We start from the raw sequence: 14525 nt of genomic DNA, 5'->3' as shown, positions 1-14525 counted from the left end.
AAAAGATAGGCTTGCAATGGAAAATTGAATTTTAGTAAAACAAATATATTAAGGACATGGTGAAAAATAAAAGATTAATAGAAGATGTATCTCATGTTATTGTTAGTGTATCTCATGTTTTTATACTAAAAAGGTAGGGAAATTACTTAGTGAGGATTATATAGAAGGTTAAAGGGAAAGGGAGGGCAACTTTTTTTGTGTGGTTTATGTAGAGCTGAAAGAATCAAGAAGAGGCTTTTGACAGGCTCGGATATTTTAACTACAACAATTTAGTAAAAGATTTGGAAAGGGAGAAAGCAAAAAATTTTAATTTTGAAGTGAAAGTATATTCTCTATTGGCTATTGAGATTCTTTTGGCATAGTTAGATTGATTGTTTGCAGTGAAGACTAAATTTATGGATGAAATTTTGAAGTTTAAATAATGTAATGATTTTGTTTTACTTGTATTTGATGATCTCAGCAAAATTCTCACACCGCATACCTTTTCCGGCTCCCTTCAAATATATGAAAGGATTTGTGGTCCCAATTATGACCTACCATATATTTATCATATACAAGGCGTATGATAGAAAAAAGGGAAAAAAATTTGGACCATTTTTCGATTTATGCGTGTCATCCTTGGGCAGGGGCCATGCTAATCTTCTCTGTATCGTTCCAATTTTATCGGATGTCTCCGAAGAAACACCATATAGTATAATGAAAACTATTATATATAGTTGGTTGTTTCTAACATCGACCGATATGGGACTATTCTTTAATATATTATCTCTTTAGCTGAGACAGAGATTGATTTCATCTTGCATGTGCCCAAATGTCTATTTGGTTCAAAATATGGAAAATACCATCTTACAAGAAAATAGTATCTAAAGTAGTGTTTAATCATTATTTTAAATAAAATGCATGATAGATCTTCTATTAGTTATTGGAGAAAAAAATAATATATAATATAACTACAAGATATTCCGCATACCTATATATATATATATATATATATATATAGAGAGAGAGAGAGAGAGAGAGAGAGAGAGAGAGAGAGAGAGAGAGAGAATATGAGAATATGCTTGTTCCAATGGAAGAGAGGAAGGGTTTTAGAGGGGATGAGAAGGGTTTTGGTTCCACATTCAAGTCATGGTTGATGAGATAAAAGATAGGCTTGCAATGGAAAATTGAATTTTAGTAAACACAAATATATTAAGGACATGGTGAAAAATAAAAGATTAATAGAAGATGTATCTCATGTTATTGTTAGTGTATCTCATGTTTTTATACTAAAAAGGTAGGGAAATTACTTAGTGAGGATTAGATGGAAGGTGAAATGGAAAGGAAGGGCATCTTTTTTTTGTAGTTTATGTAGAGCTCAAAGAATCAAGAAGAGGCTTCTGAGAGGCTCGGATATTTTAACTACAACAATTTGGTAAAAGATTTAGAAAGAGAGAAAGTATATTCTCTATTGGCTATTGAAATTCTATTAGCATAGTTAGATTGGTTGTTTGAGCGAAGACTGAATTCATGGATGAAATTTTGAAGTTTAAATAATGTAATGATTTTGTTTTACCTATATTTGATTATCTCAGCAAAATTCTCACACCGCATACCATTTCTGGCTCCCTTCAAATATATGAAAGGATTTGCTGTCCTAATTATGACCTACCATATATTTATCATATACAAGATGTATGATAGAAAGAAGGGAAAAAAAATTTGGACCATTTCTCGATTTATGCGTGTCATCCTTGCGCAGGGGCCATGCTAATCTTCTCTGTATCGTTCCAATTTTATCGGATGTCTCCGAAGAGACACCATATAGTATAATGAAAACTATTATATATAGTTGGTTGTTTCTAACATCGACCAATGTGGGACTATTCTTTAATATATTATCTCTTTAGCTGAGACACAGATTGATTTCAGTTTGCATATGTCTAAATGTCTATCTGGTTCAGAATATTGAAAAAAAGTACGAAAATTACTTAGACTGAGGATTAGATGGAAGTTTAAATGGAAAGGAAGTGCATCTTTTTTTTTGTGGTTTATGTAGAGATGAAAGAATCAAGAAGAGTTTTCGGAGAGGCTCGGATATTTTAACTACAGCAATTTGGTAAAAGATTTGGAAAGAGGGAAAGCAAAAAATTCTAATTTTGAAGCGAAACTATACTCTTTATTGGCTATTGAGATTCTATTGGCGATTTGGCATAGTTAGATTGGTTGTTTGTAGTGAAGACTGAATTTGTGGATGAAATTTTGAAGTTTAAATAATGTAATGATTTTGCTTTACTTGTATTTGATGATCTCAGCAAAATTCTCACACTGTATACCATTTCTTGCTCCCTTCAAATCTATGAAAGGATTTGCTGTCCTAATTATGACCTACCATATATTAATCATATATTTCAACTGGTAATATTGCACTGCTTAAACACAACCTGTGGCCAATTCTTTGTACTTGTTTTTTAAGATTTAGACACATAATTCAAACTGTTGGAGCTCTTAAGTATCTATTTTTTTTTTAAAAAAAAACACACACACTGTTTAATGTATTTTTTCTTTTCTCAGGTCACCTAAGCCACCTGAAAAGTTTAATGTACTTGGCTAGTGGCCTCGCCTAGTGAAGGAACCCAGATAAAGATGAATGTTGGTTTGTTGGTATTCTTTTGGGAGGCCCAAGTTTACTGTATCGGTATGCTCTTCAGAGCACACAGTTGATGCCAAGATGCAGAGAATTTTGTTCTCCACCATCCCCTGGGGTTGTTCCCCGCAAGGAAAACTAATCCTTTTTAGAAACCATCTAGTGAGTGAGTGCATTAGCAAAGATGATGATGCCCAAGAACAGCATCTATCCATCATCAAGGCCACTAGGAATATCGGAGTACAAAGGATAGCCAAGAGATGCAATTCTATCTAGTTGGCTTGGGTCTAGGTCTGGTAACCAAAAATTAGATCGGGCAATGATAGAGGTGTAAATTGATTGGGCCCATTTGAGTAATGAGTTTATGTATTATTGAGATTGAATTTTGGTCAATTTTAGGTTAACAATGGTTTTGTTTGGAGTAAATAGGTTGAGTGCGAGACCGCTTCCCCGGGTTGAAGCCATTTTGTGCCATTTTTCACTAAAATGGACTGTAATGAGATCCCTGATCAGCTCCACTTCTGATCAAAATGGATGCAAATTGAGTTCGGATGTCGAGTTATGGGCAACTAAGAGGGCATTAAATCTAAATCTTGTGACTTCAGTTTGAATATCTGAACTTTTTTAATTGGGTCATAGAACATTGCTTCGAACTTTATTGGATTTGAATTCAATTCTCTAATTGGCTTGGATCCAAACTAACGAGAACTTAGCTAGCCATGTTGGTAGTTTTCTTTTAATTAGAGGAGATCATCAGTTTGTATCTTGATAGTCCGAATCTTCAAAAATGCTCAAAGATTTTCAAAATGCTAGAAACGACAAAATTTATAGCTCTCGTGATAAAGTGCAAACTTTTTGCAGGCTAGCGGAGTTATTTTTGGCATAGATGCAATACCTAGCTAAGTTCTAAAAATTGCGGCATTTTAATGTTCATGCTTGACATTTTAAAGAGAGAGATCCAACACACTACATTTTTCTAGGTCTAAGCACTTGGAGATTTAATATCCAAGATTTAAACCCATAGTATCTGATTGTTAAGTAGAGGGGCATGATTACTAGGGAAAACCCCAACTCTTTTATGCCCGGCTTTTGTGAGCGCTTTCGTAGCTAAAACGAGTCCAAACGGGCTTGTCACAAGCTTGATCCAAGCTATTTATGAATAACTAGGTTCATTAGGCCCCAAGTTTTTGTGAATAGCTCGGCTCATATGCATCCTTAGCTACTATAAAGAAAGAGGATAATTAAAAAAGAACAAAAAGGGCCGGATGAGGATAAAGTCGGACTTAGTCTCATCCAATTGCCAGGGCCAATTTGAATTGGTGCAAGGCAGAACAAGTTCTACCTAGACCTTTCATTTCCCTGACGGCTCTAGATGGAGATAATATAAACATAATGGCACAACCAAAAAATGGACAATATTCAGTAGGAAGCTATAGCAGAATATGTGAAGCATAGAATAATACTTCTAATGTCTGCATCTAAATCATTTTATCAGCTCCTGCACTTCGTTGTCATGTTAGTGTGTTTCAGAAACCCGCACTGAAATTATGCTGGATAAACAATCATACGTAAGAGAGATATAATTTATTCTTCTCAGTCACCGAATTTCTTTCTTTTTGACTGAATGTTCAATTTTTTAAAAAATTAAGAATACTGCTGGATCTTACTAAATCATTTGATATGTGATGCTGCAATGGATGATTTTCCGGCATAAAGTTGAATATATATGACTTCAGTGTAAAGAAAGGAAAAAGGCTGGAGTATTAATTAACCTTTGGAAATAAAATGCAAATTAACTCAACATGGTAGAAACCATTGGATGAGTATTGTTGGGAGCACATTGCACACCAAAAAATAGATCTTTTGTTTTGTTTTTTCATTTTTCATGTAACACTTGGAATTACCTTGTCCATTGACATGATTGGATATAAGTGTGCATAGAAATGATGAAATATTGTTTGCATACGCATGCCATTCATCTGCATACAAGTTTTGTCATGGTCAAGTTCTCATGCAGGAAAACAAGAAAATAAAAAGAACTAGAAGAAACTTTAGGGCATGCGGCGATTAAATTGTTTCTATTTTTTATTTTTGATTTAGGCAGGGAAAAAACCATTTTTAGTCTGAAGGTCTAATTATCTAGCAAGGTCATAGATACCCTCTGTTTTCTCCGAGCTCTCTCCAAAAATACTTGAGCACAACAACTTTGTCTGCTACCATTTTATTCTAGTTCCATTTTGATCAATGCTTATTCTCTTATCTAAATTCCTATACATGCACTTTGGTAATATATTCTCTTTTACTAAATTTTAGCATGAAAAGTTCTTGGTAATATATGTTCTAAAAATACTTGAGCATAACAACTTTGGTAGCACAGTGATTAGATTTAAAGTTCTTGTTTATTTAAATTGTTACACTATTGTTATAAGTCAAAACATTACCATACTTTAATACTAAATTATAGATTAATAGCCTGATTCACAATAAAAATATAAAGGGCATATCAATGATTTGAAGTATGGAATGTTGTACAGCTCCAAATCGCCCGATTCAGGACAATGCCGAGTTGTATTGGGGGTGAACCAGCAGAGCTCCGCCCTTAGTTTTGAAACCAGCGAGGGAGGGAGAGAGGGAGAAGGAGAGAGAAAAAGAGAAAGAGAAGAAGGGAGGGGAGAAGAGGGCCAGTGGAGGCCGGAGGAGGGTCGGAAGATTGTGCCCTTAATTCCTCTATTTTGAATGAAACAAGAATTCAAAAACGACTTTATTTTATTTAATGGTTTTTAAATGAAATCAGCAGCCTCCTCTGCACCTCTGTTTAATTCGAAACAAAGGAACTAAGGGCAAAATCCTTCTTCCAGTCTTCGCTAGCCCTTCCTGTCCCTCTTCCTCACTCGCCCTCCCATTCTCCATCTGCTCCCTCTTCTCTCTCCTTCTCCGTCTCCCTCTCTTATCGGCTCTCACTTTATTGGTACGTATTGAAACAGCACTATATCATACTATACCATACTGTTGGTCAATCAGAATATGTACCGGTACTGCATAGCTTGATTGGAAGGAATAATCCAGCAAATCAAGCAACCTTGATCTCAACTTCTAGTTTAAAAAATATCTCAAAAATCATAAGGATATATGCAAGGGGGTTCGGATAATCATGATTTTCTTTATCATGTAACGGTCTATTCTAAGCAATCTTATCCACTGAACTTTCTGATCATAATATTTTTCTTCATACAAATCCTAGGTATTATTCCAATTTCATACTTTTATTCCGTGACCATTCAGGCCCTAAACGTGGTATCTCCAAAATCCCTCTCTGTCCTCTTTGTTCTATTCTTAAGCCTCTTTGTTCTATTCTGCTTTCCAGGGCAACCAGCAATATTAACATCCAAACTCAACTCGCCTCCCAACACAAAAAATTATCCCCCCGAAGAGAACCAGAATAATTCGAGGTGGGACATCAAACCATTACCTACAAAGATGCCTTGTTTCCTCCCTTCGCTCATAATCCTACTTCCCAGTGCACACATGGACAGGCTCCATCACCAAGCATATATTCTCGGCACCCTTCTCCACTGAGCCAACCTCCCTCGTATAAATGTAAACCCACCTTCCAAAAATCTCTAACACTTCCACCAATTCCCTTCTCCCTACTAATTTCTGGACATATCTCTCTCTCTCTCTCTCGCCTCTATAGCTGAAGCCCCAGCACCATTTCTTCTCTCTCTAGATCTCTCTCTCATTTCTTTGGGACAATGAACTAATTCTAGCCTTAATAAAACTAGCTCCAAAACTCTCCGCAGTCACTATATCTCTGTCTAACCAAAAGAAGTTACCATGAAGTACGGGGAGATCACCCACTTCAGCCACCCCCAGCACAAGCTCCAGTTCGAGTACACCGAGATACCTTTCAAGTGCGACGGCTGCAAGGAGGCCGGCATCGGATCGCGCTTCAAGTGCAGCCTCTGCGACTACGACCTCCACAAGCAGTGCGCCCTCGCCGCGCCCTCCTCCATCCTCCGCCACCCCTTCTACCCGAAATGCACCTTCTACCTCCTCCCCGCGCCTCCTGGCAGCGCCGCCCGCTTCTGCAACGCATGCGAGCGCGACGTCGCCGGCCTCGTCTACCATTGCCATTCCTGCGGCTTCGACCTCCACCCCTGCTGCGCCGCCCTCCCCCACGTCCTCGAAACCGGCAGCGGTGGAGGAGGAGAGGACCTCCGGCTGTTCCTCCACCGCAAGGTGGCGGCTCCGTGCCACCGGTGCGGCCGGAAGGGGCGGAGCTGGAGCTACCGGAGTGCGTGCAAGCGGTACAACCTCCACGTTGCATGCGTGATGGAGATGCTGGTGGAAAGCTGGTACGAGATCTACTACGGCGTCGGCGGAAGCGGCGGTGGAAAGCGGGGATTGGTGGGGATAAATGGGATGAATAGGATTCCGACCATAAAGGGAGTAGGGAAGAGCCACCACCGGCCAAGGAAGGGGAAGGTGAAGCGGTGCTGCGAGCTGGCGGCGATGGCGGTGCAGTTCATCATCTCCGCCGTGCTTGGAGATCCGACGGCTATCATTGCCGGGGTGGTAGGGTCGTTCATATCCAGGTGAAGATGCCGTGATGGATGTACAGCTCGACTACGTATCTCGCGCTGGAACGGATAAAAAAAAGGGGTTGTTTCAGTGCACGGATGATGAAGTTCCGACCACATCGAATGGGCTTTGTAGTTCTAATGAACGGTTCAGATAAAATATGCCTTTCGTACCATGGACCCACGGTGCTATGTTGGACTTCGGGGTTGGTTGTGCTGCATGTGGACTTTGTGATGCATGCCATGATCTTTGATCTTGATTCTGTTTGTTGGTTTATGGGTTCTAGGCATGTCGATGGCCCAATTGGTGTGGATTCGGACCAAAGCCTGCTAAAATACTTTATATGTGTTATTGGCTATTGGGGGCCCATTAACGTCCCTTGGTTGGCTCACTTAGGTCGTAGATGATCCAATGGTGGATTCGTGTGAAAGAAGGTGAATTCTTGTTTCGTGCGGAACATACTAAACCTATCTGCCGTAGGTAGGCCTTCGACGTAGATATTATTGTCTTTCTGTCTATATTGGTGTGTTTTTTTTTTTTTTTTAGTACACCGGTTTCTCACACCAAATTATATAAGCATAGCCAAAAAAAAAAAAAAAAATTTAAAAAAAAATTCTTAGCCTTACAAAGGAGAAACATCCACCTCCCTTAAAAAAATAATAAATAAATAGAAGTAGGAACTATCGACCACCTTGGGGAACAAATTCGTATGGGTTGGATAAGACGTGCGGCGTCCGTGGATGGGAATGAATTATAGCTCTCTAGTCATCTATTTAGCCTAGGATGGGTGATTTGCAGGGTTCATTTGGTGGGGTACATGGAATTATGGAACAATTTGATATTTTTTAGAAATTATTTATCTACAAAAATAATTGAAAAAAATTGCTATATTTGGTTGGTAAAAAAATTATTTTAAAAAATAGTGCGAAAAGAAGGCTATTATATTTGGTTGGAGAAAATCTTACGACAACATTGCTAAATTTCTAACAATTTATTAGCCATTTATAAATTTCTTAAATAAATAATTTAAATAATTGCATTTTTTGTTCGGTCTATTTATTAGCCATTTATAGCCCACTTACATAAAGACAGTCAACTGAGCAATTTCAAATATTAAAATATCTTTATAAAAGTTAATAAATATTTTTAAATTAATTATATATGTTAGAATATATTTCTTATTATAAGTAAAATTTAACATATTTTTGATATATTAATAAATATATTAATTATAAACCATATAAATATAGTTCTTAATAGATAAATATATTAATTATTAAAATCCCATATTAATTTTATTAATAGTCAATAAATATTCATTAATTATTAATCAAAAATTAATATTTCTTAGTAAATACATTAATATATTATTTATGTTATTTACAACAATAATATTAACATATTAATATATCAATTATAATAAATTAATTTATTGTATTGATGATAATAGATAAGAAATATATTACTATAATAGTGAATTATTTTTAATTAAATAGTTAATAAATGTAGTAATTTTAATAAATAATATATCTAATTAATATATTTATTCAAATTGATGTATTTACTAATACATTAATTATTAATATATTTATGAAGATATTATACTTAATAGATTAATATTAAATATATAATAAATATATGTTAATATTAGTATTTATTTAGTAAATATCCATATAATATATTACTATATTATAAAATACTAATGTAATATATTGATATAAAATTAATAAAATTAACATATTAATTATATCATCTAATTAATAAAATATTGATATAACATAAGTAGGGGCATTTCTATCATGCGATGACTAGTAGGACTTATTATTTTTCTTCTCTCTTTTATTTTTTTTACTAAATATGATAATTTGATATAAAATTTATTTTTTTTATGTTAGATTACCTCCAACCTAATTAATCCTAAGAGGAGCCAAAAGAACACCAATGTGATCATTGCTGCTTGTGTCATGTGCTAACAAGATTCTCGATTTATAATGCTTTCCATTGCCATGATTTCAGCTGTCTTCTTCTTCAAGCCCCCTAAAATTCACCGGGTCTTTACATTGGTAAGATATCTTTTATACTTCAAGCATGTCTCTAGTGGGGTGATTTGGGACCTGTGGATGCGAACTTTGTAGGTTTCTTTTAAACAAAAATCATATGGGATGAGGCTCTTGTTTTGTCTATTTTATTTAGCGCCCATTTTTTAAAAAAATAACTCAATAGTTAAATAAGAAAAAAACTCCAACTATTATGGAATCCGTCAATCTTATGACTTTAAAAAACATAAATGTGAGATGATTAATTATTTGATATATACCATCTGACTATGTAGTATATACTAATAAAAAGTATATTTTGAAACTATATATCAATTTTTCTGTAAGTGTGTATTGGATCACTGTTAACTGTTAAGTATATATCGGATAAGCTTATAGTATGCATCAAAAAGTCTACGGATGTGTATCAGTGAATATGATATTCTATAAACTATATATTAATGTGCTTGGAAGTGTGTATTGAATTGATATATAACTAATTTACTAAGTATGTATCATTTGATCGTATACGGTATACTGTGTACTAGTGAACACCATATTTTAGAAATTATATATTGATTTATCTAGATATGTGTCTTAACTTATTAAATAACTAATTTGCTCGGTATGTATTTTTGGCCATATAGTGTATACCGTAATTTTTTTTTTTTAAATTACAAAACTGACGACTTTATCGGTAGAAGGAATCTATGATATTTGGGCTTATTCTTTAAGATGCGCACTAAAAAATATCTGACAAAATAGGAAGCCTGCCTTTTTTTTTTTTTTTTATTTTCTTTGGTGCCCGCTCTATATAGTTTTAGTTCATTTTTTCTGATGTAAAGCACACTTGTACTCCTCAGGGCTAGACATTTAGGACAGGATACAGGAAGGATTCGATGGTGAATAGAAATGAGCCAAGGTAGGCAGAAAGCAGAGATGTCGGAGGGAAATGAAGGTCGCTCGCCGCTTCGCCGACCAATTCCAATCTCATTTATATTAACCTTTCTGGTGAAGTACGTGTTAGGAAAGGCCAATGGCAATGGCCTAGCATCTAAGCCAAGTCTATATACAGGTCGCTATATGAACATTCAAAAATTTGACCCCACACACATTCATTCCTTTCAGACCTTAAAGAGTACCGTGCACAAATCCAATAATTTATATATGACGTAAACCAAGACATGTCGTCAGGGGCCGACATCGAGTGTGGTGGCAGCAGGAGGTGTCAGCTCTTCGACATATCAGTTTCAGGCACAGAGTTACGGACGGCTTAAATGGGTTTGCGTTATGTGCGACATGTGCTGCGGGCGACTTCTATCCTCTTAGAGGGGGATTCGGCTAATGGGGCCCATACGGTGATAGAGGAGTTCATCTCTTGCTCCGTAATATTTGGTTGATGGTGACAGGAGCGGCCCAATGTATTTGGGGGCCTAAGGCCGTTTTGTCTTTGAGGCCTTCCCTACAGTGGCCCGCCCTAAGACGAATTCACAGGGGGCCTTTTTTTTCCATTTTGTCTTTGAGGTATTTCCTGCGGTGGGCCTTCTTTGGGCCGGGGCCTTAGGCGACCGCCTCAGTTGCCTAAGGATTGGGCCGGCCCTGGATTGTGAAGAAGGTTGTCGTATTTCAAGCTGTGCATATATATTGTGAGGCTAATGGGGCCGCGGACTAGGTGGCGGCATTTGTAGCACGCCACTCAAGGGGCGCCCTATGAGTTGGAGAGGATGAGGTGCCTGGTGTATTCCGAAACCTTTTGTTTGCCGATTCTACTGGGTGTATTTGTATCCACATTATATGAAACGCCTGTTATTAAAAAAAAAAAAAACATGTAACTAACGTAGCTTTCTTTTATACGGCCACAATTCTCTTTGGGAAATCGGGTAAAACTATACCAACCTAGAATAAGTAGGACGTGGTCGCTGTTTTGCGAACATATTTTTTTTATGTGCAACAATCACAACCATTCATACTTAAAAAAAAAAAGATGAGAAATAGTTAGGTGCATAACGCATTTCCTCTCATCCTAAATTGCTTAGTGGGGCTTTCATTATTGCACTCACAATTACCAGCTATATGAGAGAAGACCGGAGAAGGGGAAAGTTAGTTACCAAAGCAATCCCATAGTGCAATTTTGCACTTACTAAAAGGAGATGGATGCTCGATAAATTTGATGGAGAGAATATTGGTTATTCTGACCTCAAATTACTCTGATCTTTTTGTCCTTAGTCATCACTGAGGTGAATGACCTAATGATCTCAGTATTGGACGATGTGCTATCCAGGTCGGTCTAGCCGATCTGCCATTATTGTCAGTCCAACTTAGAAGTAACACTAAAGATTATCTAAGGTGTTGCAATTATAGTTTTGACAACGATCGACTTAGCTCACCCATAAATACACAATCAATGTAATTAACATCGTAGATATATCGCGAGGAACCGCTACCAAGCAATTATTGTGTCTCCCATCGAATATGGTAACGGACACTCACCCCATCTTATAGATAGGGGTGACTTGGGAGACCCTCAGGCAAGCATTTTCAAACTTCCTCTTTCTCTCGAGCACTTTCGATGCTTTAGTTTTCTCTCTTTCTCTACTAATTTAAGCATCAGAGGGTCTTCCGTCAAAACCTTCCTGTAAGTAGATTTTTTTGCAGGTCATGCTAGCTTTTTGAATTCGCTATGGAGAATTCCCAACATTTTCTTGGTTGATCTGCTTTTTATCTCGATTTTGACCGTTCTTGCTACACCTCAGGTGGAGACCGACCTGAATTCTGGCACCAACAAAATCAAAGGCAGCTATACATGCATATGAACAAGGCTACCACTACAAAGATGACCCACCACTCTCACAGCAATGATGGAAGCCGTGTTGAGGTGTGCATAAAGTTATCTCACACCATTATTTTGGTCTATTATTGAGAAAAAAGATAAACACCAAACAATCTCTCTCATAAGCTAGTGCATTGCCACACACAATAAAGAAAAAAAAATAAAAATAAAAAACACTCAATCATGCTTCCTTACCTTGCAAAAGAGTCGAGATCGGCCACCTTTTTTTTCTTGTTAGAGATAGCTTTTATTTAAAGAATTTAAAGGTAATGATCAAAAGCAGAGGAATATCATGGTAGTGATTGGCCTCTTCTCTTCCCGCATCTCATGCGAACCACAAAAATCACATGGTTTTTTACCTCCTCCCCCACTACCGGCTTTCCAGCTGTCTTGCTGTCCTCATGCCCTAAAAACAGCAGCCATAACCCCAGCGGTAGCATCCAAGGGGCCCTGTCCAAGACCGTCCAAAACAGAGCTCAGACACTGTGGGCCCATCTGATTTAAGGGGCACACCATAACGATCAGGTGGACTGCAGATCAAGCATTCAATGACAGCATTTTCCTGTTACGACGGCTCTCCACCAAATCTATTATTGACTGCTGTAGAAATCATAGTATGACTTGTTTCTTTGAAAGTGCCAAAGATTGAACGGGTCAAAATAGTGGATATGTCTTGAGGGAGACTCCACTGCGGTGATCGATTGAATACGAAAAGCTGATCGATACAGAGATGGTCACTTATTGATTCATGAGACTTGCAGTTTGGTCAAGAGTTTGGCTTCTTTTCAGGCAGTACACGTGTATCGGAAGATGCACAGAGCTGCAAACAGGGCCGGCTCGGGCCTTAGGGGACTGAGGCGGTCGCCTAAGGCCCCCGGCCCAGGGAAGACCCCCACCCAACCGCACAATTTTTTTTTTTTGCTTAATTAATGCATAGTTTTCAGTCTTTTCCATCCGAAAGCTAGCTTATAGAATCATAGCTGGGCAGTGGGCGACGGCTACCGGGCTACGCCGTTACAGTGCATCCCCTTCGGCGTCTCCCCGACGACAGACTGGTTAGGCTCTGGGCAACGGCTACGGCAATTGACAAATGACAAGCAGCAGGCATTTCCTTCCCCCTTCTCTTCCCCCTTCTCAGTTCTCTGCTGGTGCTTTCTTTTTTATTGTTGAACGTTCTCCGGTTCTCGGTAGTCTTCTACAGGCTCCACCGCAGCACCGCTCCTTCTCTCCTCACCGTCCTCGGCTCCTCCGAGGCTCCGGGCTCCGGCCTCCTTGGCTAGTCGGCTCCGCTCTAAAGTCCACCGTCCTTGGTCCTCCTCCGTTCGCCGTCCTCGAACCTCCCCGTCGAGCCGGCACTCCGCAGTCCGCACTCGACCGAAGAGGGATTAGGGAGGCGGCGGCGCCGGCGTGATGGCGTCTCTTCTCCTTCCCGGCCCTCCGCCCTCTCCAAGTGAGCTTCCAACTTCCGGAGCCAATTTTCTTTTTTTTTTTTGGGGGGGGGGGGGGGGGAGACTTTAGTGTTCAGTCTTCCGTCTTCCGAGTTCCGATTGACTTCCGGAGCCAACCAAAGGGCAAGGGGCTGGGGACTCCAGGATCTAGCGAGAAGGATTTTTGGGTCAGAAAGACAGGAGCCTTCCGGTTTTCTTTTTTTTTTTTGCCGCCGAGAAGGATTTTTTTTTTTGTATAATTTTTGGAGGAGGAAGGGGATTTGGGTCATGTTTCACCTTCTTTAGGCTTCCAGGATGATGTAATCTATGTGAGAAATAACACTTTTCTAAATGAATTGGGTCTGGTATCATGATTGAGTTGTCTACCATATGTTTGTTATAATGCCCAGTAGATTTATGTTTGTTCTTCTTTTTTTTTCTTTTTATGTTTGTTCTTCCATTTTTTTTCTTTTCTTGCTGCTCTGGTGGGCTCTGACACCCAGGTCAGGAAGGTTTTTCTCCTTGGAAAAAAAAGCCAAGTTTACTGACATGAAGGCTTTGGTGTAAGCCCATGGAATCCTTCTATTGTTACCCATCAATTTGTTTCTCTTAGAGTTTTCAATTTGGTTAATGCCAGAGTTTTCGGTGTGATACTCTTCTCTTCTCCAAAGTGGAGCTTTATTACTTTTTTTTAAAGTAAAATGGTGTTAGTCTGTAATGGGTTTATAATTTCTAGGAGACATCTTTAGGGCTGCAAATGGGTTGGGTCGACCCGTGACCCGACCCGACCCAACCCACTTAAGACCCGACCCGACCCGCATTTTAGGACCCGCGGGGCCGGGTCGGGTCCTAAATTTGGACCCGTTCTATTTTTCGGGTCGGGTCGGGTCTGTCCAATTTCGACCCGCACCCCGACCCGACCCGACCCAATTTTTTGGATCATTTTTTTAAGACATGCAGCCCATTGGGCCGCAGGCCCGCAGTGCTACAACAGGTCACAGGTGTGCTCTGGCCTCTGTGCTTTG

The 14525-nt window shown here is 38.6% G+C and overlaps 1 protein-coding gene and 2 non-coding genes across 3 annotated transcripts; 1 reads left to right on the top strand and 2 right to left on the bottom strand.

Moving 5' to 3' along the window:
* Positions 1-580: 580 nt before the first annotated feature.
* LOC113462201 lies at positions 581-683 on the bottom strand. The gene has a single exon (XR_003384393.2). It is a non-coding gene; the product is annotated as a U6 spliceosomal RNA (small nuclear RNA).
* Positions 684-1695: 1012 nt separating this feature from the next.
* Positions 1696-1798, bottom strand: LOC120104152. Its single transcript, XR_005506604.1, has one exon. It is a non-coding gene; the product is annotated as a U6 spliceosomal RNA (small nuclear RNA).
* A 4439-nt stretch (positions 1799-6237) lies between these two features.
* LOC103724371 lies at positions 6238-7725 on the top strand. Its single transcript, XM_008815603.4, has one exon. It carries the CDS (start codon positions 6461-6463, stop codon positions 7223-7225), a length of 765 nt encoding a protein of 254 aa, XP_008813825.1. The 5' UTR covers positions 6238-6460; the 3' UTR covers positions 7226-7725.
* The last annotated feature ends 6800 nt before the right edge of the window (positions 7726-14525 follow it).

Source organism: Phoenix dactylifera, chromosome 16 (genome assembly GCF_009389715.1).
Source record: "Phoenix dactylifera cultivar Barhee BC4 chromosome 16, palm_55x_up_171113_PBpolish2nd_filt_p, whole genome shotgun sequence".
Taxonomy (NCBI): domain Eukaryota; kingdom Viridiplantae; phylum Streptophyta; class Magnoliopsida; order Arecales; family Arecaceae; genus Phoenix; species Phoenix dactylifera.
This window is presented reverse-complemented; position numbering and strand designations above follow the sequence as displayed.

What these genes read in the sequence shown, in the direction of transcription:
- LOC103724371 (XM_008815603.4), top strand. Translation starts at nt 6,461, where the DNA reads ATGAAGTACGGGGAGATCACCCACTTCAGCCACCCCCAGCACAAGCTC.